Here is a 26,469-nt window from a genome sequence, read left to right as displayed (position 1 = left end):
TGCGGTGTTTCTGCCGGGCGTGGAGAATTGGCAGGCGGATTATCTGAGCAGACAGGATTTCCACCCGGGAGAGTGGGCCCTTCATCCGGAGGTTTTTCATCAGTTGACGGTCCGGTGGGGCATGCCTCAGATGGATTTGATGGCCTCCAGGTTGAATCGGAAGGTACCTCGGTATTGTGCCAGGTCTCGGGATCCGGAAGCTCTGGCGGGGGATGCATTCTCCATCCCATGGGATTTCCAGCTGATATATGCGTTTCCGCCGTTTCCACTCATAGCAAGAGTGCTCAAGCGCATAAAAAGAGGGTCCGCTTCAGTAATTCTGATTGCCCCGGACTGGCCGAGACGGACCTGGTATTCGGACCTCAAGCTTCTTCAAGCGGATTTGCAGTGGCGTCTCCCACTCAGACAGGATCTTCTACAACAAGGACCATTCATCTACCCCGGCTTAGAGTCTCTACGTTTAACGGCGTGGCTGTTGAAGCCGACTTGTTAAGGAGACGTGGAATACCGCAGTCTGTAGTTCCAACTATGCTGAAGGCTAGGAAGGAGGTGACCGCTTCTCATTATCACAGGATTTGGAAATCCTACATAGCCTGGTGCGAAGCTAGATCAGTACCAAGGGCAGTGTTTCATCTTTCCCGTTTGTTGGAGTTCTTACAATCGGGTTTAGAGAAGGGTCTCAGACTGGCGTCTTTGAAGGTCCAGGTGTCTGCCCTATCGGTGTTTTTTCACAGAAGGCTGGCTCTAATTCCGGAGGTACAGACCTTCTTAAAAGGGGTTGTTCGTATACAGTCTCCCTTCGTTCCGCCTTCAGAGCCATGGGATTTGGAGTTGGTTCTGAAATTCCTAAGATCTGATACTTTTGAGCCTTTAGATTCGGTGGATCTAAGGTTCTTGACGTGGAAGACGGTCATGTTGATGGCGCTGGCTTCGGCCTGCAGGGTGTCGGAGCTTGGGGCTCTTTCCTGTCGTTCCCCGTTTCTGGTTTTCCACAAGGACAGGGCGGAACTCAGAACTCGCCTGGGTTTCCTTCCGAAGGTGGTTTCGGCGTTCCACGTGAACCAGCCTATTGTGGTTCCAGCCCTTTCACGAGATATGAAGTCCTTGGACGTGGTGCGCGCTCTGCGTATTTACGTTTCCAGAACGGCATCGTGGAGAAAGACGGATAGTCTTTTCGTGTTGTATGGAGCAGGAAAGAAGGGTTGGCCGGCGTCCAAGCAGACGCTGGCTAGGTGGTTGTGCCTCACAATCAAGGAGGCCTACGCTAGGGCTAACCAAGTCCTTCCTTTAGGGATTTCCGCCCATTCAACAAGGGCCGTAAGCACTTCGTGGGCTGCGGCCAGAGGTGTTTCGCTCACACAGGTTTGTAGGGCGGCCACTTGGGTGGGTGCTAGCACCTTCGCCAAGTTCTATAAGTTTGACAGCTTTGCCAGTGAGGAGGCATCATTCGGCAGAGCTGTTTTGCAGGATTCTCAGCGCTCTCCCTCCCGGGTTTAGTGCTTTGGTACTATCCCACACGTGTAGACTGCAGTGTCCCCTGCTGCTGGGAGGAGAAATAAGGAATTTGGTACTTACCGGTAATTCCCTTTCTCCGAGGCAGCAGGGGACACTGCACGCCCTCCCAGCGCTTTATTCCTGCCATCTTACAAGTTGTTTTACTTTAACATTGAATGTTTGCCGATTGCAAGTTGTGAGTTCTTGTTATGAGTTATTCTTGCTAATCTTTTCTCTTCTGCGAAGTGTCTCCTCTGTTCCAGGGATCGAGCCCTGGCCCCTATCCTCTCTCGGTCACAGTTTCTAAGACTGGAGTCTGCTGGGGGATAGCGGGGGGAGGAGCCAGCTGTATTCAAATTTCTTAAAGTGCCGACTCCTCCAATGCACCCACACTATCCCACACGTGTAGACTGCAGTGTCCCCTGCTGCCTCGGAGAAAGGGAATTACCGGTAAGTACCAAATTCCTTATTTCTTCGTGATGGATTAAACATTAGTGTGACAGTCACACTGACCCCTTGCGCTATAAATCAATCAATATACTGTATAAAATCCGTAAATGAAAGCTGCATGTGACCGCAAGCTAGCCAGCTTATGAAGATAGTCAAATCACGGTCTCATATATTACAGCCCTATAAACGGAGTGACGTTCCTTCATACAACTGAATGCATAGCCTGTTAAAGTCTGCACTACTGACGGGAATAATACCCCTAAATTTGGAACATTTCAAGCACTTTTACATGCCTGTATGATACACTTATGGGCTAAGCACTAACCATTTCCTGCATTTGCTACTAATTGATCGGCTTGAAAATACACTTTTGCTGCTGCTTCATTTAACAGTCACTGGCCTTCTTTCAAATTGCTGGGACGCCAGCTATAGTAACTATTTGCTTTATCATTATCTCTCTCTACCTATCGCTATCTATTTATCTATATATTTATCTCATTCACAGTTTAACACCAAGAGAATTTAATTCTTACGGCTCACGCAGAGGTAATGATGCTATAATGGCAAGAGGAACCTTTGCTAACATCCGTCTGTTCAACAAGTTCATCAAAAAGCAGGCCCCATTAACGATACACTTTCCTTCCAATGAAACAGTAAGTACATATTGAGTTACGTGTTGTCCTTATGCCATGTCACACAGTAACACTAGTACTGTACTTCCACCTTCAGCTTGGTTCCTCTCTTGAGACATGGGGGACATTGCATGAGCACTGAGATGTAGGATGATTAGTCCTCCCAATCCCATTAACGTGTCTGTAAAAAGTTATAACTTTACCATAATTGGCACACTTTTACTTTATGGATGTTACAGGATGTTCTTTTTGGACTCCTGAAAAGATTGAGGGCTAATAATGCAGTGTAGTATGTGATGTACTGCACATCTGGAAGATCAAAAGCATTTGACATTACGTATGCTGCTAGCTCAACAGTTACTAGATGGAGGCAGTGTAGAATAGGGTATAAGGGAAAGCATGATTATTTATTAACAGTTTCTTATATAGCGCAGCATATTCCGTTGCGCTTTACAAAAGGGACAGTGATACAACAAAACAGGGTATTTACAGACAGTACAAATGTAGGAGGGCCCTGCTCGCAAGCTTACAATCTATAGGGAAATAGGCATTGATACATAAGGATAGATACTGTATTCTTTATTGCATCGATTCCACCAGAATGCAAGGTTCTGGAATTTGATAAGCTTGCCTGAAGAGATGAGTTTTTAGGGAACGCTTATAGGTTTGGAGACTGGAGGAGAGTCTTATTGTGCTTGGCAGGGCATTCCACAGAGTGGGTGCAGCCTGTACAAAGTCCTGCAGTCGGGAATGGGAGCGAGTAGTGAGTGTGGATGAGAGACGCACATCTTGGGAGGAGCGTAGAGGTCGTGTTGGATGATATTTTGAGATAAGAGAAGATATGTATGTTGGTGATTTATGCACCCTGAGAAATCTGCCAAATATTGATATTGGATCTCTATTAATAGCAGAAAAAGGAGAATGAGCTACTCTAGAAACAATGAGAAGAGTAGTGAAAACCACACAATAAGTTATTAAAAGAACAGAGAGTGTAATCTCTCATTGGGGGCTGGCAAAAAGTTTGTTTTTCTAGATTTGTAGGGACAGGGCTTGTGAGAATCGAGCAATCCTGGTACAAAAAACGAAGTCTGGAAGTTTTCCGTTAAAGTAGTGTAAGTTCTCCTGTGGCACCACACTTTTATAGATTAGTCCTTATAATAATCCCCATGCTGGATATGCCGGAGCAACTAAGAATGAGAGGGAAGGATGCCGTTCCTGGTAAGTGTTCAGCCCACAGCAGGTAAGCCATGTGTCAGAGTGCAGAGTCAGGACAGGATGAGAGCTCCCGCCCCAGCTCAGCATCTTCAGGGACAGATCTGTACTCCACTACTATCAGCACAAATTCTGGCCTCAGAGTCTACAGCTGGAGATTACAGCTTGATCGACCACCTTTCTATTTGCATGCTGTTATCTAAGGATGCTGTTGAACCCCTGCATATAGAAGCTGATCCCCAGGATGACAAGCAGAATGTGCCAGACATCAATTATGTGGTGGAAAACCAGACCTAGGATCTTGAGCAATATGCTTCCATCTACAGTGGCCTCATGCATATTGAAAGATTAGTGTATTGAGCAGCAGGCATGGTGTAATGGATAGCAATACCTCCTCACAGCATTGAGGTCATGGGTTAAATTCCCACCATAGCCCTAACTTGCAGAGTTTGGATATTCTCCCTGTGCTTGCGTGGGTTTCCTCTGGGTTCCTCCCACAGTCCAAAAATATTTCTTTAGAGCTTGACATAACTTTTAATGTAGATGTTTAGGAGGAATTTGGAGGCAAGTCTCAGGTCAGTATTAGGAGGGGTCATAATCTGGATTGTGGAGATCTGAGCAATGCTCTGAATTACCCAAGCACACAACTATTGTTCTAGTACTAAGCATGTTATAAACATGCGCTTCAACCTAATCAAGGTTAGTGTATATCTCTGGAAACTGGTCTCCAGTTCTTAGCTATGTCAGTAAAGCAGAGTCAGCTTCAGAGATAGGAGAGCAACAAGGGGAGCGACACATCCAAAGTACTGACCAAACCAAATTGTGCTGTAGGTTTGGCTGAGCTAGCTGCTCGGAAATACAAACCACCAGCAAAATTGCTTTTTACTGGCCTCATATGACCGCTGATTTTCCTGAGTTGATTTCCTCCAGTAATTTTGCATTGTACGGGGCACTTTGTGCATTGGCTAGAGCTTCGGCAAACTATCATACCTTTTTTAGAATGTAAGATCTCATGAGCAGGGCCCCCTCTCCTCATTTGCTTTTCTAAGAATATATCTTTGCAACTTTTATAATTGCGTCAGTGTCCGCTGCCGTAACTGTCTTGTATTTACCATGTACTTGTTCTTATTTGCATTTTTACTCTACTATTGTCAGGCACTGCGTGCCCCTGTGGCACCATATAAATAAATGATGATAATATCTAGCAGTTCATCCAAGTTATTTCTGGAGCCTCAAGTCTGTGACCTAATTTTCAAATTCTATGGGTGAAATGTAATGGGGTGAGAGAATCAGAAAGTGAGAGATTTGGTAACAAATCTCGTTTTTTTTTTTAAAGCGGTAATCCTTTACAACGCTATACCAGTTTGATTCTGAAGTGTAAATGATTGCTGCTTTAAAAAAACTGGAGTATTCTTACCAAATCTCTCCACTTTCTGATTCTCTCATCCTATTACATTTCCCCCTATGAACCTAACTAAGCCTCCTGTCTAAAGATGCTGGATGAAATCAAGATCAATATCCTGAAGATTATCACGTCCGGACAGTGTACACTTTGATCCGGAATAGTATTTCAGCCCATGTGTTTCTTGACTAATGCACACATTGATTTTCATAGCAATCTAGTTTATGCAGGAGATGTTGACCAGTACTACGTTTGAGAAGTCATTGCAGACAGGGAGAGAATTTCAGAGGCAAGCTAAAAAAAAATGATCTTCGAGCTGTGGTTTTACGTACCCAGATCCACACAAGTCTCCTCCCCTTAGTAAGCGCTCTTGCTAATAAAAAATATAAACTATTGATATTGGAAAATAATTGATTATACCATTGCTAACAAATGGGTTGTTTTCTCACGTACTGCACCAAATAGACCAGTTATCACTTTTTTTATACATAGCCCAAAATGTTTTCCTATTCAATCCATATAAAACACAAATGATGATGGAATATGTTTTTGTGTATATTCATGCACTTCCATACGATAAAGGTTAAACCGGATTTTTTTTTTTTTTTTTAGCTTGATATTTTTGATGCAGCTGAAAAATACCAGCAGGCTGGCCAAAGTTTAATCATCCTTACTGGCAAGGAATATGGATCGGGGAGCTCCAGAGACTGGGCTGCAAAAGGACCATTCTTACAGGTATGGCTATTGTTTTCAGAGTCAGGTGATCAACAAGTCTTCAACAATTGGAGAGGGATACCAGCCAATTACCACCTAAATGCCCTGTTTGGTAGTTTACCTGGTACTTGTTTCCTAGCACGGCGCCCATCGCATACCATAAGGCATACGATGGTATGCGATATTACGCAATGGCAGCCGATGTTATACAATTTTAAATTGTATACCATCGCATTGTATGCCATATACAATAGTATACGATTTAAAATTGTATAAGCACCCTAATGGGTGTTTTCAATGTTAAATGTGCCCCCTATAAGATATATAATTGTATAAGCACCGTCATGGGTGCTTACAATGTAAAAAGCACCCCCACGCCACCCGTACTATGAACGCCAACCAGAAGCTTGGCGAGGGGCGGAAGTACGCATCCTACGACCTTTTCATACCCCCACTATCCACGTCGGCGTGGAGTTGATTTTATATAGTGTGGCGAGCCACCGAGCCCGAAGCGTGGCGAGCGGACGCGGAATACATGTAAAGTTAAGGTGGCCATACATCAGAAAGATATTGTACCCAATCATACAATCTCAATTGATTGTAAAGCTGGCCATACATCAGAAAGATATTGTACCCAATCATACAATCTCAATTGATTGTAAGATGGATTGTATGCAGATTGTGTGCACATCTTGTGTACACAATCATACAATCAATCATAAGATGGATTGTATGACTGATTGTATGATGGATTGTATGCAGATTGTGTGCACATCTTGTGTACAAAATCATGCAGCAGATGGATTGTATGACTGATCATATGATCGATTGTGTGTAGATTGTGTGTCCAAAAACCACCAAGGACTGCCGGGGATTTCAAGGGAAATTGTACACAATCATGAGTGCAATCGATCTTAAGATCGATCTTTCTGATGTATGGCCAGCTTAAGATGGATTGTATGCAGATTGTGCGCACATCTTGTGTACACAAATCATACAATCAATCATCAGATGGATTGTATGATGGATTGTATGCAGATTGTGTGCACATCTTGTGTACATAATCATACAGCAGATGGATTGTATGACTGATTGTAAGATGGATTGTGTGTAGATTGTGTGTCCAAAAACCACCAAGGACTGCCGGGGATTTCAAGGGAAATTGTACACAATCATGAGCACAATCGATCTTAAGATCGATCTTTCTGATGTATGGCCAGCTTAATACGCGGGGCTCGCCACACTATATAATATCAACTTGACGTGGAAAGTGGGGGTATGAAAAGATCGGAGGACGCGTACCACCGCCCATCGCGGGCTCGCTGCGCTCGCCACGCTTCAGGTTGGCGTTGATAGTGGGGGTGCATTTAACATTGTACATTAACATTAGGGTGCTTATACAATTAAAAATTGTATAAGGTTCTTATAAAATTTTAAATCGCATGCGGGCATATGGCATGCGATGCCGTACGACTGAATATCGTGGGCGCCATGCTAGCAAACAAGTACCGTTTACCTCTCTCCACTTTATCACTCTGCAAGTGATGGCTCACCCCGCCCAAGGTATTTTCTTTTTGCCATGAAAATATTGTATAATCCTATGGGCAGGTTAATATGCTGGCAGTGTACGCGACTGCTCTTGAAGTATGAGATTCAAGTGTATTGAGAATCTTGTTCCCCGTCTGACTGTGGTGTTTCAACTGGCCAAGCCACATTACAGCTCCTTTAGATCTGAAATCTCAAAATACAGAATACTTATATTTGAGTTCTACAAACAGTTGTGTTAACACACGCTGTATTTGATTGCAAATTTATAAGGAGAAACTTGTGTAGGACAAATAGGCAGTGGACTTCTTACGTTCGCATTACTGGTTGTACCAATTTCATATTTGGGTAAAATATTTTTTTGCGTTGACAAAAACAACAGTGTCTAGGTTTCCTGCAACACTTCGCTCTATGCAATAATTGTTGCATCACTGACCAGAGGGTAGGGGTAGGTAAAAGTTTGAATGCATGCAAAAATAATCCATTTTTATTTTCTATTTTATTTAGGGAATTAAGGCTGTCCTCGCTGAGAGCTATGAGCGCATACATCGCAGTAACCTTGTAGGGATGGGGATAATCCCTTTGCAGTATTTGCCAGGAGAAACTGCTGAGGCATTGGGGCTCACAGGGAAAGAGCGTTACACCATTCTCATTCCTGAAGATAAAGATCTCAAACCAAGTATGGAGGTGCAGATAAAGGTACAGACACACAAAAACCAATGTGACCAAATGATTTCACTTCGTAAATAAAAATCCACTGTGTTTTGTGGTGTCCCATGAGCTTCTATGAACTTTTTTTGTTTGAGCAATTTTCTTTGTTTGGCTCCTGCTTTCCTAAAGCTGGGTACTAATCGATATATCTACAGATGGACCAGGCAGCGTGTTCTCCATAAACACTGCCCGATCCATCGGGACTGACATCACAAATGGGCGAGGGCATTTGCATGCACCCGCCCACTGGCCGGTCAAATTGGCTCATTGCTCGTACACACAGCACTTGCGCCGTGGTGCACAGCAGACTCAATATATCGATATATGATTTGTACACACTGGCCGATGGTACATCGATATATCGCCCATTCAATCGAATGGCTAATATATCGGCCAGCGTGTACCTTAATGGTTGCTTGAGTTGATCTATAGCTTGTGGGTTGGTGTGTGTGTGTATACACTGGCAACGTCTGTGAACTGCATTGTTCAGGCATATTGCATTGGGTGTGCAGTATGGCTGTTAAGGTGGCCATACATCAGAAAGATATTGTACCCAATCATACAATCTCAACTGATTGTAAGATGGATTGTATGCAGATTGTGTGCACATCTTATGTACATAATCATACTATCAATCAGCAGATGGATTGTATGACTGATTGTAAGATGGATTGTATGCAGATTGTGTGCACATCTTGTGTACACAATCATGCAGTAGATGGATTGTATGATTGATTGTATGATCGATTGTGTGTCCAAAAACCACCAAGGACTGCCGGGGATTTCAAGGGAAATTGTACACAATCATGAGCGCAATCGATCTTAAGATCGATCTTTCTGATGTATGGCCAGCTTTACATGTGAAGATCTGTGTGCACAGGCAGATTTGCTGCAGGAACTGGCAGCACAGCTGGTCATGCAAATTCAAATGCCCACTCAGCTGCTGTACTCAGGGCTGAGATATTGTGTGGCTGATTAGTAAGTGGATACTCTTCTATGAATCAGTCGCTCTGTTACAAGGGTATCATGCATGTGGCCTCTGAAATGTATTGGGTTGTATATCACTACATGATTTAGCAATTGGGTACAGTATAAGGCAATCTTTACATCCTTACCTGCTGCCCTATGCTAAATGTGGCTTGAAACATTGTTTGCATTTTTAGACTAGGGCGGGAGTAGTTTGCTGACTAGAGGGTACTCTCTATTTTAATCAAATATTCTTTGCTCCCACAACAGCTGGATACCGGAAAGACATTTGAAGCCATCATGAGATTTGACACTGATGTTGAGCTCACTTATTACCGCAACGGAGGCATCTTAAACTACATGATTCGTAAAATGACCACCAGTAGTTGAAAGAAAAAAAGATTTAGAACCTGTCCAGTGGCTAGGAAGTGTGTCCTAAGCAGTTCTCAACCTGTCTGTATCATTACAAAGTGGAACATGCATCTGCGGTAGCCAGGATCCTCCACTAGAGGTCAGCTTTAGGTGACACTGTTCTGAATATCTTAATAGCTGGAAGAAAATGCATACCGTCATATATCGACAGGTTACTGTCATAGCGACATAGTGACTCTAGAGCAGTGACGACTAACCTTGACACTCCAGCTGTTGTTTAACTACACATCCCAGTATGCCCTGCATCAGTTTTAGCATGGCCAAATATTAAAACTGTAGCAGGGCATGCTGGGATTTGTAGTTCAACAGCTGGAGTGTCAAGGTTAGCCGTCACTGCTCTAGATGCATTAGAGAACAATTACAGTTTGCATAAGTGACCACAGTAGAGCTATCTTGATGCTGTAACCCATAACTTAATGATAAAGTCTAGATCTTTAAATTGTACTTGAAAATGACCGAGTGAGAACTCCTTTTGAAATTACTTTGTTACTTTTCTATACACCAACTGAATATTTTCACTTTTTAAATCTATTTTTTTTTTCTGTTGTCATGAAAAATAATTTTGTTTATAATTAAAATAAAGAAATCTATTTAAAAGTTGTGGATTCTGAAGAATCTGTTTCATTCGTTAACGTTTGCCTGAAATGTATAGTCTGCTTTTCATGTACCAGAGGTGTTCATTGAAATCAATTGACATGCTTTGAACTTCATACAGTATTCATTTATTAAGTAATATTTTATTGTGAATACACTTTCAATAGATGTTTAATTACGAAATTTATATATGACTGCACACCGAATCTTTATAAACATTTGGTGCTTTATCAGTGTAGGATAGAAGTTATCTAGATAGTATCACACATAATTTTCACATAATTGTGCATGCATTTTCGTTTCACCTTTCTCGAGGCCTTTGTGACTGCATTGGCAAACTGTATGCAGATGGGTCCATATGGTTCTGGGTGCTATATTCAAAATAAACATCTCCCTGCCAATATGATGAAGAAATCTGATTTATCTACTTGCAAAAATACATTTTTGGAAAGGTTACACCTATTTTTAGTTTTTTATGCTGTCTTTTGAAAATCGCTCAGTCTGTGCAATCGCACAACTGTGATCAACACTGAATTGAGCCCTTAATCTTGAAAGAAGTTCCAGCTCGGCGTGTGTGTATAAAAAAAAAAAAAAAGGCCTGATTTTTCAACAGATTGTCCTGTTGTACTAGATCAGTAAACTGGTTGGGGTAGCTCCCATGTCAACTGACAAAGTAGACCTATTGAGATGTAGATATCTACAACAGTGTTTCTGATGAGAAGGCTTACAACAGTATGGGTACCATCAGTGGATACCAATTTATTAGTACAAACATACCATATTTCACCATACTTTGGGGCAGATTTATCAAGCTTGGTGAAGTGATAAAGTGTCTGGTTTGTATCACCGGCCAATCAGCTCCTACCTGTAATTTTTCAAACCAAGCCTGTAACTTTAGTTAGGAGCTGATTGGCCGTTGATAAAATCCAGACACTTTATCACTTCACCGAGCGTAATAAGTCTACCCCTATATTTTTTATAACTGTTTAGTACTGTAGGTGTTAATGTTGTCTTCACTCTGCATTAGCAGAGAAGGATTCTTTTATTTCTTCTTGTTTAAATTCCTTCATTTTAAAATCAACGTCCACCCACCTCCTGTAATACTTCTGAGAACCATCAGCATTTTGTACCACAAATTTGTCAATTTTAATAAGTGGTATGTTTGAGAAGGTAAGATAGTTTCCCGATATTCCCCAGTCCTCTCCACATTTGCAGAAAATCTTATACAGTTTCTTATAGCCCATAAATGCAAGTGGCTTTGAATGTGGCTTGGTAGTAACTCGTTCCTTGAAGTCTGTGGCAATAACGGTGTGATGGGAATCCTGTTTTAAAAACAAATGAATGGTAAGAATTCAAAGTCTGTTCAAGCTTTGCATTTAAAACCTGACTGGAGCACTAGCCTTAAACTTAAAAGTTACTTTTTTGTATATAGAAAGCTGTATGAAAGGGTTAGTCTCAACTACTCTATCGTTATTTAGAATATTGGAACAAGGATTGGGACTTTTTTTTGTTTGGTTTTTTTAATTATATATAATTTTCCTGCACTCGCTACTACACATTTTATACATGCAGTTGGTGAGTTGTGTGTTATCAGCACTTCAGTGTTCATTAGGAATACTTGTAATACAGAAAGTGTACCCACCACTGTATATGATTTCAGAGGGGTGTTGGGAGCCAAGTTTGGCACCCCTAAATTGCTATATGTCGCCCCCCCCCCTTTGTTATGCCTTATAACAAAACAAACCACAGGGCATTGTGCAGTCAGTCACCATTACCTGCTGCTCTATATAGCCTACCTATCCAATATCCTACAGACTGACACCAGGGTGCGGGGATTGCAGATATTCAGATGGATGGGAAGTGGGCTCCCCCCCCCTAAATTTCTCAATAGGAAACTTTTGGCCTAGGGGTGTCATGAACGAAATTCCGATAATCTAGGGGTTTGTGATTCAAAGATGTGGGAACCACTGCAGTAAGTGATCCTGTAATTATCAGGCAGCAAATCGCCATGCAGAAGCTGTGTGATCACTTAGAAGACACTTTCCAAAAAAGACAGAAAAGCGTGTACATATTAAATATCATTATTATGTATTGACCGATCTCAATCCAATTGCTTGCAACGGGGGCAACATTATCCTTCACATGCTGGTTTTAACCCAGATTCGCACAAAATTGGTTTGAGCTCTATGGGGGTTATTTTGGTTCACTCTGACAAATTCCTTCTCAAATGGACAAAACCATGTGCACTGCAGGTGGGGCAGATGTTACTTGTGCAGAGAGAGTTAGATTTGGGTGGGGTTTTACTTCAAAGTGAGATCTATAGTATATTGCAGTGTAAAAATGAATGCACATTTTACATCTGCTCCCCTGCGGTGCACATGGTTTTGTGCATCTATAAAGGAATTTGTCAGAGAGTGAACCAAAATAACCCCTTATGGGGCAGTGAGCACTTTGGAGTTCGGATGAGGTAAATTGTGTCTGCAGTCGCGAGGATTAGGATTGAATCCATAGCTACATGTATATATATTTGAGATGTGTGTCACCCCATTTTTGTTGGAGGCAGCTTAAATGAATGCTGGTCGTGCAAATTTGCGCCCATGCGATCAGGTCTGAATTGCCCCTATAGTGTAGGTTGGATAAAGTGTGGGACGGATACACCAATAGTACACTAACTGTGAAAAAGGGGAGTATCGGCAGTGCAGGGGAGTTTAGTGCCACGTGTAAACACAGTATATATATTTTTTAAAAAAATAGCTAAATCCTCACCTCAAAACCGAGTTGGCCTCTAAACAGCCAGTGCTGTTTTACAATATAACAGCGAGATCATAAGCAATGGGACCTATGGCAGTGAAAACAAAGCCCTGGCCAGCAGAAGGCCCCAGTCCCAATAGTCCCAATTTTCAGTTAACAAGGTTTACACCCATATAGAATCAGCTTTCTAGTTAAATAATTTGTTTATATTGTTTTCATCACATGGTTCAAGAATGAAGTTATACTGTGACCAAATGACACATCTGTACAGTATCTGCTAATGTTCTCTATGTATACAAGTGTCTCCTTCCAAGCAACACCTATTTTTTAATTAAGCATCCATGTTTTTAACATATCTAAAACACTGTCACTTACCTGTATTGTTCTTATGTCATCTGTGTTGCATGCAAAAGTTTTGCATCTACCACAAAGCAGCCTCTTGTTTTCCTCTGTAAGTTCCCGGCATTTGTACTGTTTTGTGAAGTCACGAAGTCTCTTCTCATTTTTTTGGAACCGAAGGTTCTTTCATAAAGAGAAGTTGTATATTAGGATTGAATCAAACTGTATATTTTGAATGTCTATTTCTGCACGCATCCTTATTGTGGCTGTCCTATAGCCCCATTATCTCTGTCTCTCTCCATCCTCATCCCTCAATGTTCACTACAGCCTCATGCCCTTGCCCCGATGTCTCTCCACAGCCTCATACCAACCCATGTTTTGTTTTGTATAGAAAATACAATTTATGAGGCTGCGTCTATACATTGTGTTTTTAAAGGGGCCTGTTTGGCAGGAAGGAGCCTGCACATTTTAGTCTCTAGACGAACAGCATTCTGGATTGCCCTCCAGTATGTTGATCGTGAGAGCAGGTTCCATGGAGCACTTTAAATGCCTGTCATGATTGACTGACTGCGTCCCAACCTGTTAGGCTAGCATCCTTGGTAAAAAAAAAAACATCCAAATACAAATTAAATTTGGGATCCCTTGGTTGGGTTTGTTCTATGTAGCCACCACAGTAGGGAATGATGAGTTTGAAGAGACATCTGTTCAGACGTGAGCCCGTCATTGACCAACAGAGGAAAATATGAATTAAAAGGTCCTGAACCTGCCATGAGGAAAAAAAGGACCTGCTCATACTGTTTATCAAAGAGAACCATACTTTGAGAAATGAGAAGGTTAGACTTGGAAAAGTTCATGAAAGAGTGGACAGTGTCTAATGAGTAACAAGCCATCCGTGGGGCAGTACGGATGGTGTAATGGTTAGCATTACTGCCTCACAGCGCTGAGGTCATGGGTGTGATTCCCACCATATATTCTCCCTGTACTTGCGTGGGTTTCCTCCGGGTACTCCGGTTTCCTCCCACATTCCAAAAATATACTGGTAGGTTATTTGGCTCCTAACAAAATTAACCCTAGAATGTCTGTGTGCACATGTATATGTGTTAGGGAATATAGATTGTAAGCACAACTGGGGCAGGGACTGACGTGAGTGTTCAAATATTCTCTGTAAAGCGCTGCGGAATATGTATGCGCTATATAAGAAACTTAATAAACAAATACATCATGTGGGCCATGACCTTCATTAACACCCTGTGAGTCATGGAGAGACCAAAGGGCAAATCGTAGAAGTTAAGTATGACCATTTTTTATGGAGTTATGGGTAATTAGATGCAATGTGACGTTTCCCTATCCCCACAGCAGGGACAATGCTGTCTCTGCTGCTAGCTCTGGGCTGTGAATGAGTAGCAAGATCTCACATGCCCGGGCAGAGAGAGCGCATCAGGGGAAACTGATGCGCTGTGTGCAGAAGGGGGATTTGCTGGAGGGGGGAGTCTTCACTTCCCTGTTTGTCACACAAGATGTTTATACATATTGTCTGTGTCCCTTCCTGCTTGGCAATGGTAAAGAGGCAAAACGGGAAGTGTAATAGCAGCTCGATAAGTTCTGCTTTAGTATATCTCTTATCTCTCCTGAGTCTCCTGTGAACAGGGATTGAGGCAATAGAATCTGATATAAACAGAAAATAATAAAAGTAAAACCAAACTCAAAGCTAGTGAAGAAAGTGTGCCTCAGTCTAATACGGCCTACACACATGCCGATATTAAGGCATTTTCTAAGCGATTTTGCTTAGTTTGGCAAAGTCGCTTAGAAAATGCCCTCACATCGGTGTGTGTGTGGGGGCTATATCGACAGCAATGCATGTCCCCGCGTGTCTTTGTCGCTGGCCGAGATTGATGAACAGTGTCCATCGGCAGGGTTCTCCCACCGGAGAACACTGGCCGCTGTCTGCTCGCTTAGCACACATAGCTGACAGCTCGCTCTGTGTTTGGGCTGTCAGCCCTGTGTGCTGAGCGACAGAGGAGTAGAACGGCCCGACATAGCACAGCTAGGTCGCCCTACACACATCGGCATGTGTGTAGGGCCCATAAGGCACTAAAAGCAAGACTGAGGAGCAGCTGAAGGTGTGAGAGTTTACAAGAGGAAACCGTTAAGTGTAAACTCTTAGCACCAATCTGCATAAGCTGCACTCTAACCCCACATATATTGGCTAAATGAAGTGTTCCACAGTTGGATGCTAGAGAAGTAGCTAAACTATTTTGTATTTATTGCTAGAAAAATAAAATATATATTTAATATACCACTTATTTAAATTGAACTCTCTGCTTTCATGTTTTTATTGGCCAATCAGTAATATTGTTTGCAATACTATTGATACGAAGTGATGTCATGGTGTAAAATCTATTTGTATAAAGACACAGATTTGGGTGACGCACAGTTTTCTATGGATGATTACTCAGGATAAAGCAGGAATACAGATCTGTAAATCCTCACTAAATATTACTCCACACCTGTACCCAGAGCAAAAGGTTGTTAACTGGAGTATGAAATTTAGAATCTCTGTTGGTTACCACAACATCCTGTGCATGCTTACTGCAGAGAGTCCATCAGGATGAGCAGAACCATTAAATGGTCCCATGCGAGTGCCTAAATGCTGTACCCCAATTAGTACACTGGGTTTCACTTAGTAATTCCACTGAAAATACAGTTTAGGGTGGAATATTGTAAAATTACTGGTTAACTTGAACATTCCTTTCTGTATTAGGACATATGTTTCAGCACAGCTATTAAAGTTACCCATTGTAGAAAATCATCAGTATCCTCTTTCTGTAACTGGGCAACAGCTTCATCCATCAACTGCTCATGTAACAGGTTATAGGTCTCCTTCTGCGCTTGCTCTTTCTTACTTGTGATGAGATAGCACTTGCTGTCCTTTGCTCTTCCGCGACCTGCGTGAGACAACAACAAAAAAACAGTTCGATAGAAAGGCCCAATAATAAATAAGTGTTTCCTTGAACTGCACCACAGTAACCACACTTCTTTCTTTAGCACCCACTAAACATACAGGGGTATAGGGTGCGATGTTCTAACATCCGCCGCTCATTTTCGCCCCGCAACCCCTCCAATGGCTACTGCATCTATACTAATCGCATATACTCTAACATATGTGATTAGTAATGCCGCTCATACATGGTTCGACAGACAGGTGTGATCCCATTACTCAGCACATAAAGTATGTGCCGCCCATACTTTTTGAACTAGATTGCATCGCATATAGTTCAGAACGCATGCTGCTTTAGCCCGTTGCATGCGTTTTGAACTAGATGCGATTTTATTCTGTGGAGAGAAGCTCAAAGGCTTCTATGCAGCGATGCTCTGACAGAGGGGGTTTAAAGAATAGGAAAATGCCGTATAATTCTCCCCGACCTTGCAAAGCTTCAAACGGGCACTGAAAACTCACCTATTCATCAAAGTGTACCCTTCCACTGCATAAACTAGCTGGTTCTCCGACCCCTAGCCACCACCCACTTGCTTGCACCTCTTGTAATCAATGTCTCCCCTTCCTACTAGATTGTAAGCTCCTCTGAGCAGGGCCCTCTTCCCTCCTGTTGTCAAAGCCCTCTTCTCTCCACATTTCACTCACAGCTCTCCTATACTCAAACACTCAGTGACCATCTTCGTTCGCATACTCATCTCCATCATTGGCCTCAAGCCTCTTATAGTATGTTGATTGGGTCCTCACTACTTATATTTAAGCTGTAATGTGTATTGAACTGTGGCGCTCTTTATTTGTACTCTATTTTTGTTATTTATTCAATGTTCTGCCTAGCTTTGTCTCCCTGTATTGTTCCTTTGTACGGCGCTGCGAAACACTTGTGGCGCCTTATAAATAAAATTATAATAATAATAATAAGTATAAACCCAGAAAACTGGATTTTTACCGCATTTTCATGTTAGAGCATCCCACCCATAGATCCTCCTAGCTGTAGGACTCTCACAGTCTCCTTAGACTTATAGCAATGGACCTCATCTGTCATTGTGACCACAAAGGCAGTTTCTGTAAATTTGCAGGCTGATTTTTTTATTATTATTATTCCAGTTGATTGGTTAATTCTGTAACTATCTCCAAGGTTTGATACATCTTCCCCATAATCTCTACACCGGTAGGGCTCTAGTTTGAAATTAAACCCATGACCCCAGAACTGTGAGGCTGCAATGCTAGCCACAGTACCACCATGTGATCTCTGTAAGCATATACAGATGTGTCCACGTACATCTTGGTTTTGCTGCGCCATGTATGGCACAATTTGGCACACCTTGGACTCTGCAAAAGTCACGCTTTGTGATTTTTCTAAAAATTTCCACCTCTAATCTATTGCTTTATACAAATTCTACTGCTGCAAACAATTCTTGCACATTTAGGTGCATGCATACTTTGACCATACTACTTTGACAAGCTTAAGTGAAGCTTAACTGCACAATTCTTGCATCTTTATGCTTTTCCAGCAGAATTATTCTTACCTCGGACTTGGATCATTTTAGTGACATTGCCAACGTACTCATAGAGTAGAACAAGATTACATGCAGGTATATCTATTCCTTCATCAGCCACAGATGTAGCTATCAGCAATTTACTCTCCCCAGAGTTTTTAAATGTTTCCAAAGCTCCTTTCTGACTTTGAAAAGTCATCCCTAGAACAGAAAGATATAAGGGCTAGATGTCCAGTATACATTAGTTTAATGATAAAATTGTCTTCCTGCTGTGTTAGGATTAATTCAGTCCTGTATTGTACAGAACATGTTGTAAGAGATTGTCTCCGGACCAATTCAGATTGTTTATATGTAATGTAATCCACAAAACCAGTGTCGGTGGCTTCCAATTATAAAATATGTAGGTCAAACAGAAGGGAGTCTGATCTCTCAACAATAATAGAACCTAGCAATGACATAAACACAATTTACTTAATATAATCTATATTATATAATTTCGTAATAAGAATGTTATGGCCTGGGCTGCCATGACAACAATTCTGATACTTCAGGGTGACGTGATTGAAAAAAGTTTGATTATTGCAAAATATACTCTCTGGCATTAATGTGCAACAGGCAGATCTAGGGCCACATACTGTATGTCCCACCATGTATTTACTGTCAGCCCCAGTCCCTTCCTGCTTGCCAGAATTGCTTGTTGTAGATTGTGATCAGATGTTATTTGAAACACCAGTGTATGGTGCTTTTTTGATACTGTACATCTTACTACTGAAATTACAGAAATGGAGATTAGAAGGTCTCTACTTTAGCCCCTGTCCCTGAAGTCAGCGAAGCTACACTAAATGGTAGCCAGGGCAAAAACTCATCATGTATACAGAATGAGTGACTGCCATATACTAAAGACAGAATTCATGACCTACATATACTACAGATTATCCTAACTCTGGGGTAGCCAACCCTAGCCCTCGAGAGCTACCAACAGTGCATGTTTTGCAGGTCTCCTCACAGAATCACAAGTGAGCTAATTAGCTCCATCTGTGTATCTTTTAAAATGTATCAGTGATTAATGAGTGCAGCAGCTAGGTTGTCTGGAAAATGTGAACTGTTGGTAGCTCTCGAGGGCTAGGGTTGGCTACCACTGTCCTAACTGATTGCCATATAATACACACACACCATTAGTGTCTGCCATATATTACAAACAGAATTAGTGACCTCTAAGGTAAAAGTGGAGCCGGGCACTTTAAATTGTTTAGAGTATAACTGGCTCCTCCCCCTCTATGCCCCAGACCAGCTAAGAAACTGTGCCCGAGGAGAGACGCCAATACGAGCATGGGGAGTATACAGAACATGAATAACAGAACAACATGCACACATAATAACTTCAGGAAAGGAACTGTAGCCAAGTTCTCAGTCGAAAACTCCACAGAATGATACTGAGCGCTGATTGACTATTCAGTGCTGCTGCTGTGCTAATAGGGGGATTACCATAAACCCCTAATTGAAGTCAAGAACAAGAAAAAAAGAGAAAGTACAGCGCTGCACTGAATAAATGAGAAATATTTAATAAAAATTATTCATGATAAAATACATTAATACATTTCCTATTACACACAAGACACACAAACATTGAACATACAATCTCCTTTTAGAGTTGGAACTGGTTAGTGGTTGTTAGTTTTCAGCAATTGCATAAACTTTTTGCTCTATATATGAGCCAGTTAGCAAGTATTAGAAAGTTCAAGTCCCCACAAAATGTGCACATATATTGTGGTTTGATACTTAATTGTATTCCAGGGGTGTCTGTGGCTTGTAGTCTCAGCGATGGCTTTCTCCGACCGTTTGCGCTGTGGTCATATCTGAGATGATTGCGATCTGCTGGGTTCAATAGCAGCCTGGTGGTCCCCTCAACGCGTTTCTCCGCCTAACACGATCAGCGGCTTCCTCAGGAGTAGTGTATTTTATCATGAATAATTTTGATTAAATATTTCTCATTTATTCAGTGCAGCGCTGTAAGTTCTCAGTCGCACTCAAGTGACACCTACCAACATACTGGATGAACAGTGCCGAACAGTGCTCAGCATATCCTATGGACTCAGAGAAAGGGATTTATCAGTTAGTACCAAAATCATGTTTTCTCTATCATCCATAGGATTAGGATACGCGGCTAGTCTTTACTATCAGGACTTCCCAGAGCCTCCCACACGGGCGAAAGAGCCCTGAGAATCCTGCAAGACAGGGCGGTGAAACTGACTATCCCCTGCTGCAAAAGTGTCAAAACTTTATAAATGTGTGCTTGCTCGCCCAAGTGGCAGCATGACACAGCTGTAGTGTAGAAACACCCTGGACAGCCGCCCAGGAAGGACCCCCTCGAATGTGTGCAATGAGCATAAATGGAAGCTGCCACTGGACGCAAAGCCACAGTGTAAGCCTAACATATAGCAAACCTCAACCAACGTGCTATAGATTGGCTAGAAGCAGGCCATCCTAGCTTGTTTGTCTCGTACAGCACAAACAGAGAGTCTATATTCTGCAACTGAGCTGTCCTGTCCACATAGATACATAGAGCCCATACCACATCCAATGACTTAGTAGATGGCAAATCCTGAGACAATGCTGGTACCACAATAGGCTGATTTATGTGGAAAGCAGACACTACTTTTGGTAAAAAATTCTGACGGTTATGAAGCTCCACCCTATCCCCATGAAAAAAGGTAAGAAGAGCTGCAGGACAATGCTCCCAACTCAGAAACCCACCAAGCAGAAGTGAGGGCAAGCAACAAGGCGGTCTTCCAGGACAGATACTTTAACTCTGTAGACTCTAAGGGCTCAAACAGTGTACCAGAGGTAGGTCCCATGGAGCAGTAGGAGGGACAAAAGGCGGTCGAAGCCTAATGACCCTCTGGAGAAAAGTCTGTACATCAGGAGCATCGCTAGATACTTTTGGAAAAATAAAAGAGAGCACTGAAACCTGCACTTTCAGTGAACGGAGCCTTACTGACCTTGAATCCTGAGTGTAGGAAACAGAGAAGCGGACTCAGCTTAAAGGTAAAAGATACGCCTTCCAGATTCTATAATAGTGTGCTGAAGTTACTGGCACTGATCATAGTTTGAATAACCTCCGACGGAATGCCCCGTTTCCTTTGGGATGCACGTTCAACAACCACGCTGTCAAACGCAGCTGCATAAAAGTCTTGATGGATGAATAGACCCTGCTGAATCAGATCTTCTCAAAGATTCCACGGCTCTTCAGAGAGTAATGACAGAAGATCGGCATACCACGACCTGCGTGGCCAAACTGGCTGCCACCTTCTCTTTTTTCACGCTTTTCAGAAATCTTGGAAGTAGCAGGAATGGAGGAAATGCATATGCAAGGTGAATCGACAAAGGTGCCATCAAGTCATCCACCGCCAATGCCCTTAGGTTTCTGGTCCATGAGATGTTCAGAGGTAGTCAGGCATTCTGCCTGGAAGTCATGAGGTCTATTTGAGGAAGACCCCAACTAGCTACCAGTTGCTGAAACACCTCCAGGTGAAGAGACCATTCCCCTGGGTGAAAAGCTTGTCTGCTTAAATAGTCTGCCTCCCAGTTTTCCACGCCAGGAGTAAACACTGCGGACAATGCCAGGGGGAATTATTCTGCCTAGTGAATGATTGGACTGACCTCTCTCTGCTCCTGGTTCCGCGCTGTTTGTTGATATATGCCACAGCCATGGCGTTGTTGGATCAAAGACCCTGGAACTTCTGAGCCTGCGTCACAGCTCCCCAGCCCTGAAGGCTGGCATCCGTCGTCAGTAGAACCCAACTTGGAATTGAAAGGACAGCCCTTTAATAGATTCTCGTCCTGTAACCACCACAAGAGACACTGTTTCTTCTGTGGGGAGAGAGTGACAAGCTGCTGGAGACACAGATGCAATCCCGTGTATTACTAGACATTTGTCCTCAGACGCTGGAAAAACAATCTTGATAAAAAGAGGTGGAGGTGTGATCTCAAACTCCAACCTGCACCCTTCTGCAATGATGTCGGTGACCCACACATCTGAACTGGTTTGGTCCCAAACCGATTTGAAATTCAGAAGCCTATAATCTGGTCTCCAAACCCTGCAGAGTGGGACCAGACTTCCCCAGCAACTCCCTTGGTGCAGGCTGACAGCAATGGGCCACCCTGTCAGCCTGCTGTCAGCCGTAAAAATATAAAATAAAAATTTCACTATGGTGCTTCAGAGTATGTGGCCGGCTCTACCGGGCACATTTCTAAAACTGGTCTGGGGTGGAGCATAGAGGGGGAGGAGCCAGTCACTAGCAGGTAACCTATGGACGATAGAGAAATCTGGGTTAGATTTATTATAGTGGCGCTTATCGCACCGCTATAACACACGGGTTCTTGCTACTCCTATGAGATCTCCAGCACAGCTCAGAGCCAGCAGCAGGGACAGCGCTGTCCCTGCTGTGGGCACAAGGCATCCCCATATGCAGCTGTCAAGTCAATAGCTGCAGGGGGGCGGAACGGTCGGCGATGCTGACCGTTCATACATTAGGTAAGAGGCAGCCGATATAGTACCCGCATCGCAGGTGTCATAGATCAGGGAAAGAGCTATCCCCTGCCATAATGCACGGGGACAGCGCATATTAAATGCACGGGGATAATGCTTGTTAAATCTACCCCTATATGTACTAATCTACACAGACAGTACTAGAGACAGCATTAGTAATCCCTTTTTACTACAAACAGCAAGTGACCGCCATATATTACAGAACACACTTATTACTGCAATTTAATACACCAAATTACTGTAAATTCCTCAATCTCATTACAAAATAAACCCAATCCTAAAAAACCCAATCCTAATAAACCCCATTGATCATTGAAGAGCGGTAAGGAGCAGTGGAGGAGGAGAGAGCCTTGTAGGTGGTGGTGAGGAGTTTATAGAGAACTCGGAAAGGAATGGGGAGCCAGTGAAGAGATAAACAGAGAGGGAAGGTGGAGGTACAGTGGCGGGAGAGGAAGATGAGCCTAGCAGCAGCGTTACGAATGGATTGGAGAGGTGCGAGGCGGGTGAGAGGTAGCCCAGAGAGAAGGATGTTGCAGTAGTCAAGGCGGGAGATGACAAGAGAGTGAATGAGAATTTTGGTTGCGTCAGTGGAGAGAAATGGTCTGATGCGCGAGATGATGCGTAGGTGAAAGCGGCAAGACTGTGAGAGAGCACGAATGTGGGGGGTGAAAGAGAGGGAGGAGTCAATGATGACACTGAGGCAGCGCGTTTGGTCGGTGGAGGTGATCTCGGTTTCACCAATGCTGATGGAGATACTGGGAGAAGAGGGGATGTTTGGGGGATGGAAGATTAGAAGTTCAGTTTTAGCCATGTTTAGTTTCAGGAAGCGTTGGGTCATCCAGGCTGAGATGGCCGTGAGGCATTCGGAGACCTTGGACAGGAGTGATGGGGATAGGTCGGGGGAGGAGAGATAGATTAGGGTGTCATCAGCATAAAGGTGGTAATGGAAACCATAGGAGCTGATGAGGGTGCCCAGAGAGGTGGTGTAGAGGGAGAAGAGGAGAGGGCCAAGGACTGACCCTTGGGGAACATCGACTGGCTGCAGGGTAGTAGGAGAGGAGGAGCGATCGGAGAGGTATGAGGTGAACCAGGAGAAGACCATACCAGTGATGCCAAAGGAGCGGAGGGTGTTGAGCAGGAGAGGGTGGTCAACAGTGTCAAAGGCAGCCGACAGATCAAGCTGGATGAGGATAGAGAAGAGGCCTTTGGATTTAGCCGATAGTAGATCGTTAGTGACTCTGGTCAGGGCAGTTTCAGTGGAATGTAAAGGGCGGAACCCGGATTGGAGGGGGTCTAGAATAGAGTTAGCAGTAAGGTGGCTTAGGAGACGATTATAGGTCAGACGTTGTAGGAGCTTGGAGGCAAAAGGGAGGAGGGAGATGGGCCTGTAGTTGGACGGAGAGTTGGGGTCCAGATTAGTTTTTTTGAGAATTGGGGAGACAAGAGCGTGTTTGAAGGAGGAAGGGAAGATCCCAGAGGATAGGGAAAGATTAAAGAGGTGAGCCAGGTGAGAGCAGACTGACTGACTGAGACGACGGATAATATTGGAGGGGATAGGATCGAGCGGGCAGGTGGAGGGAGAAGCGGATTGAAGGATAGAGTGGACTTCAGCGGCACTTTCTCACTTTCTTATCCTCCTGACTGGGTGATTTTGAGCTGAAAGCCACTTAAAACACCATGGGGTCCATTCCTATTATCCCCAATGAGTGCGGATGATTCGCCGAGTGCGGGGATTAATAGGATCGACCCCCATGTTTGAGCGGCTTTCAGCTCAAAATCGCCCAGTGTGTACGGCCTGACAATGAACGCTGCAGCGTGCTCCCGCATCATCGCCGGGAAAGCCGCTCATCTGCTTGTATTACCAACAGATGAGTGGCTTTGTGGCTGCGCTATGCAAAGCCATCTGCCCCTCCTCTGAGAGAGCTGGGCAGGGGAAAGCTGCTCAGTGAGACCTGGCTCTCCACCTCCGATTCGGTCTCTCCAGCTGCTCTCTCCCACGATGGCCTCTCTTTCTCTCACACCCCCAGGCCTGACGGTCGCCAAGGTGGTGGCGTGGGTTTTCTCCCCTCAGCCTCCTGCACCTACAGTGTCATTCACCCTGAACCCTCTCTCCTCTTCTCCTCCTTGGAGTCTCACTCCATCCATCTGTATTACCCCTACCACCTCCGTGTCGCTGCAATCTACCATCCCCCTGTTCCTATCTCCCAATTTTCTTGACAACTTCGCCGCCTGGCTTCCAAACTTCCTCTCCTCTGACCTACCTTCTGTCATTCTTGGTGACTTTAATATCCCCTTGGATAACCCCGCTGATCCTGGCACCTCCAAACTCCTCTCTCTCTGCTCCTCTCTTGGCCTATCTCAGTGGACTACCTCTCCCACCCACATCCAAGGACACTCCCTCAATCTAGTCTTCTCCCACTCTTGATCCCTTACGGACTACACTACCTCAGCTTTTCCTCTTTCTGACCATCACCTCATCCCCCTCTCCCCCCCCCCCCCCCCCAAGCGCATTGTCTCACGGCATAACGTCAACACACTTGATATTGCTGCCTTCTCAGACACGCTGTGTCCTCTTCTCGCCCAAACCTCGCCACCTCCCTCTATAACGACACCCTATCTTCGGCATTGGACTCTGCCTGTCCTCCCTCCTCTATCCCCCTTTGATGCTCCAACCCCCAACCGTGGCACTCGCCTATCACCCGATTCCTTAAAAAGTGCACTCGCACTGCTGAGCTCTTCTGGAAGAAATCACGCTCCCTTGCGGATTATCTCCATTTCAAATTCATTCTTTCCTCCTTCAGCTCTGCCCTTGCTCTGGCCAAGGAATCCTACTTTAAGTCCCTCATCCTTTCCCAATCATCCAGTTCCCCGCAGGCTCTTCGCCACCTTCAACTCCTTGCTCTCCCCCCCTCCTCCAGCTCTTCCATCGTAGCTGCTGATTTTGCTACCTACTTTTCAACCAAAATCTCCTCTCAGGACTGCCATCACTGCTGCCATGACCTCACCCTCTCCCTCCTCCCCTCCTACATCTCCACTCCCCTCCTTCTCACCCCTGTCCTCATTTTACCCCACCACTGCCGCTGAAGTCCATTCTATCCTTCAATTCGCTTCTCCCTCCCATCTGCCCGCTCAATCCTATCTCCTCCAATATTATCCGTCGTCTCAGTCCGTTGGTCTGCTCTCACCTGGCTCACCTCTTTAATCTCTCCCTATCCTCTGGGATCTTCCCCTCCTCCTTCAAACACGCTCTTATCTCCCCAATTCTCGAATAACCAAATCTAAACCCCAACTCTCCGTTCAACTACAAGCCTATCTCCCTCCTTCCTTTTGCCTCCAAGCTCCTAGACCGTCTGGCCTATAATCGTCTCCTAAGCCACCTTACTGCTAACTCCATTCTAGACCCCCTCCAATCCGGGTTCCGCCCTTTACATTCCACTGAAACTGCCCTGACCAAAGTCACTAACGATCTACTATCGGCTAAATCCAAAGGCCTCTTCTCTATCCTCATCCAGCTTGATCTGTCGGCTGCCTTTGACACTGTTGACCACCCTCTCCTGCTCAACACCCTCCGCTCCTTTGGCATCACTGGCACGGTCTTCTCCTGGTTCACCTCATACCTCTCAGATCGCTCCTTCTCCGTCTCCACTCCAAGCTCCTCCTCTCCTACTACCCCGCAGCCAGTCGTTGTTCCCCAAGGGTCAGTCCTTGGCCCTCTCCTCTTCTCCCTCTACACCACCTCTCTGGGCACCCTCATCAGCTCCTATGGTTTCCATTACCACCTTTATGCTGATGACACCCTAATCTATCTCTCCTCCCCCGACCTATCCCCATCACTCCTGTCCAAGGTCTCCGAATGCCTCACGGCCATCTCATCTTCCCTTCCTCTACTTCATCTTCAGTCTCCTTGACAATTTCGACACCTACTTCAGAACTGAGGCTGATTTTAGTTCTACCAGCTATACCCCTATTTATGCTGTATTTTATCAACACACCCTGTACGTTACCTTGTGATTTGTTTTTGTTTGCTATGTACGGCGCTGCGGACACTTTGTGGCGCCTTATAAATAAACGTACTACTACTACTACTACTACCAGTGTGTATGCACTGAGCAGCTTTCCCCTAGCGATGACACAGTCATCGCCGTCCATACACGCTGGGCATAATCGCCGGATATGTATGGACCTTTAGC

The 26,469-nt window shown here is 44.1% G+C and overlaps 2 protein-coding genes across 4 annotated transcripts in view; one reads left to right on the top strand and one right to left on the bottom strand.

Annotated features, from left to right (window-relative positions):
* The window catches only part of ACO1 (aconitase 1), an 82,292-nt gene extending 72,133 nt beyond the window's left edge, over positions 1–10,159 (top strand). For all 3 annotated transcript variants that reach the window (XM_083184263.1, XM_083184254.1, XM_083184248.1), the window contains 4 exons: positions 2,450–2,597; positions 5,803–5,925; positions 7,957–8,148; positions 9,397–10,159. In XM_083184263.1, the coding sequence (XP_083040389.1) occupies positions 2,450–2,597; positions 5,803–5,925; positions 7,957–8,148; positions 9,397–9,516 (583 nt within the window). In that variant the 3' untranslated portion in view covers positions 9,517–10,159. The remainder of the gene's footprint in view (positions 1–2,449; positions 2,598–5,802; positions 5,926–7,956; positions 8,149–9,396) is intronic.
* A 116-nt stretch (positions 10,160–10,275) lies between these two features.
* The window catches only part of RIGI (RNA sensor RIG-I), a 75,320-nt gene continuing 59,126 nt past the window's right edge, over positions 10,276–26,469 (bottom strand). Inside the window, exons 17-20 of the mRNA XM_083184236.1 lie at positions 17,761–17,931; positions 16,036–16,187; positions 13,279–13,425; positions 10,276–11,474 (exon numbers count right to left, since the gene is read on the bottom strand). Coding sequence (XP_083040362.1) covers positions 11,166–11,474; positions 13,279–13,425; positions 16,036–16,187; positions 17,761–17,931 — 779 coding nt within the window. The 3' untranslated portion in view covers positions 10,276–11,165. The remainder of the gene's footprint in view (positions 11,475–13,278; positions 13,426–16,035; positions 16,188–17,760; positions 17,932–26,469) is intronic.

Source organism: Crinia signifera, chromosome 1, assembly GCF_055691185.1.
Source record: "Crinia signifera chromosome 1, ASM5569118v1, whole genome shotgun sequence".
Lineage (NCBI taxonomy): Eukaryota > Metazoa > Chordata > Amphibia > Anura > Myobatrachidae > Crinia > Crinia signifera.
The sequence above is the reverse complement of the archived record's forward strand: the minus strand, read 5'-3'. Positions and strand labels throughout refer to the sequence as shown.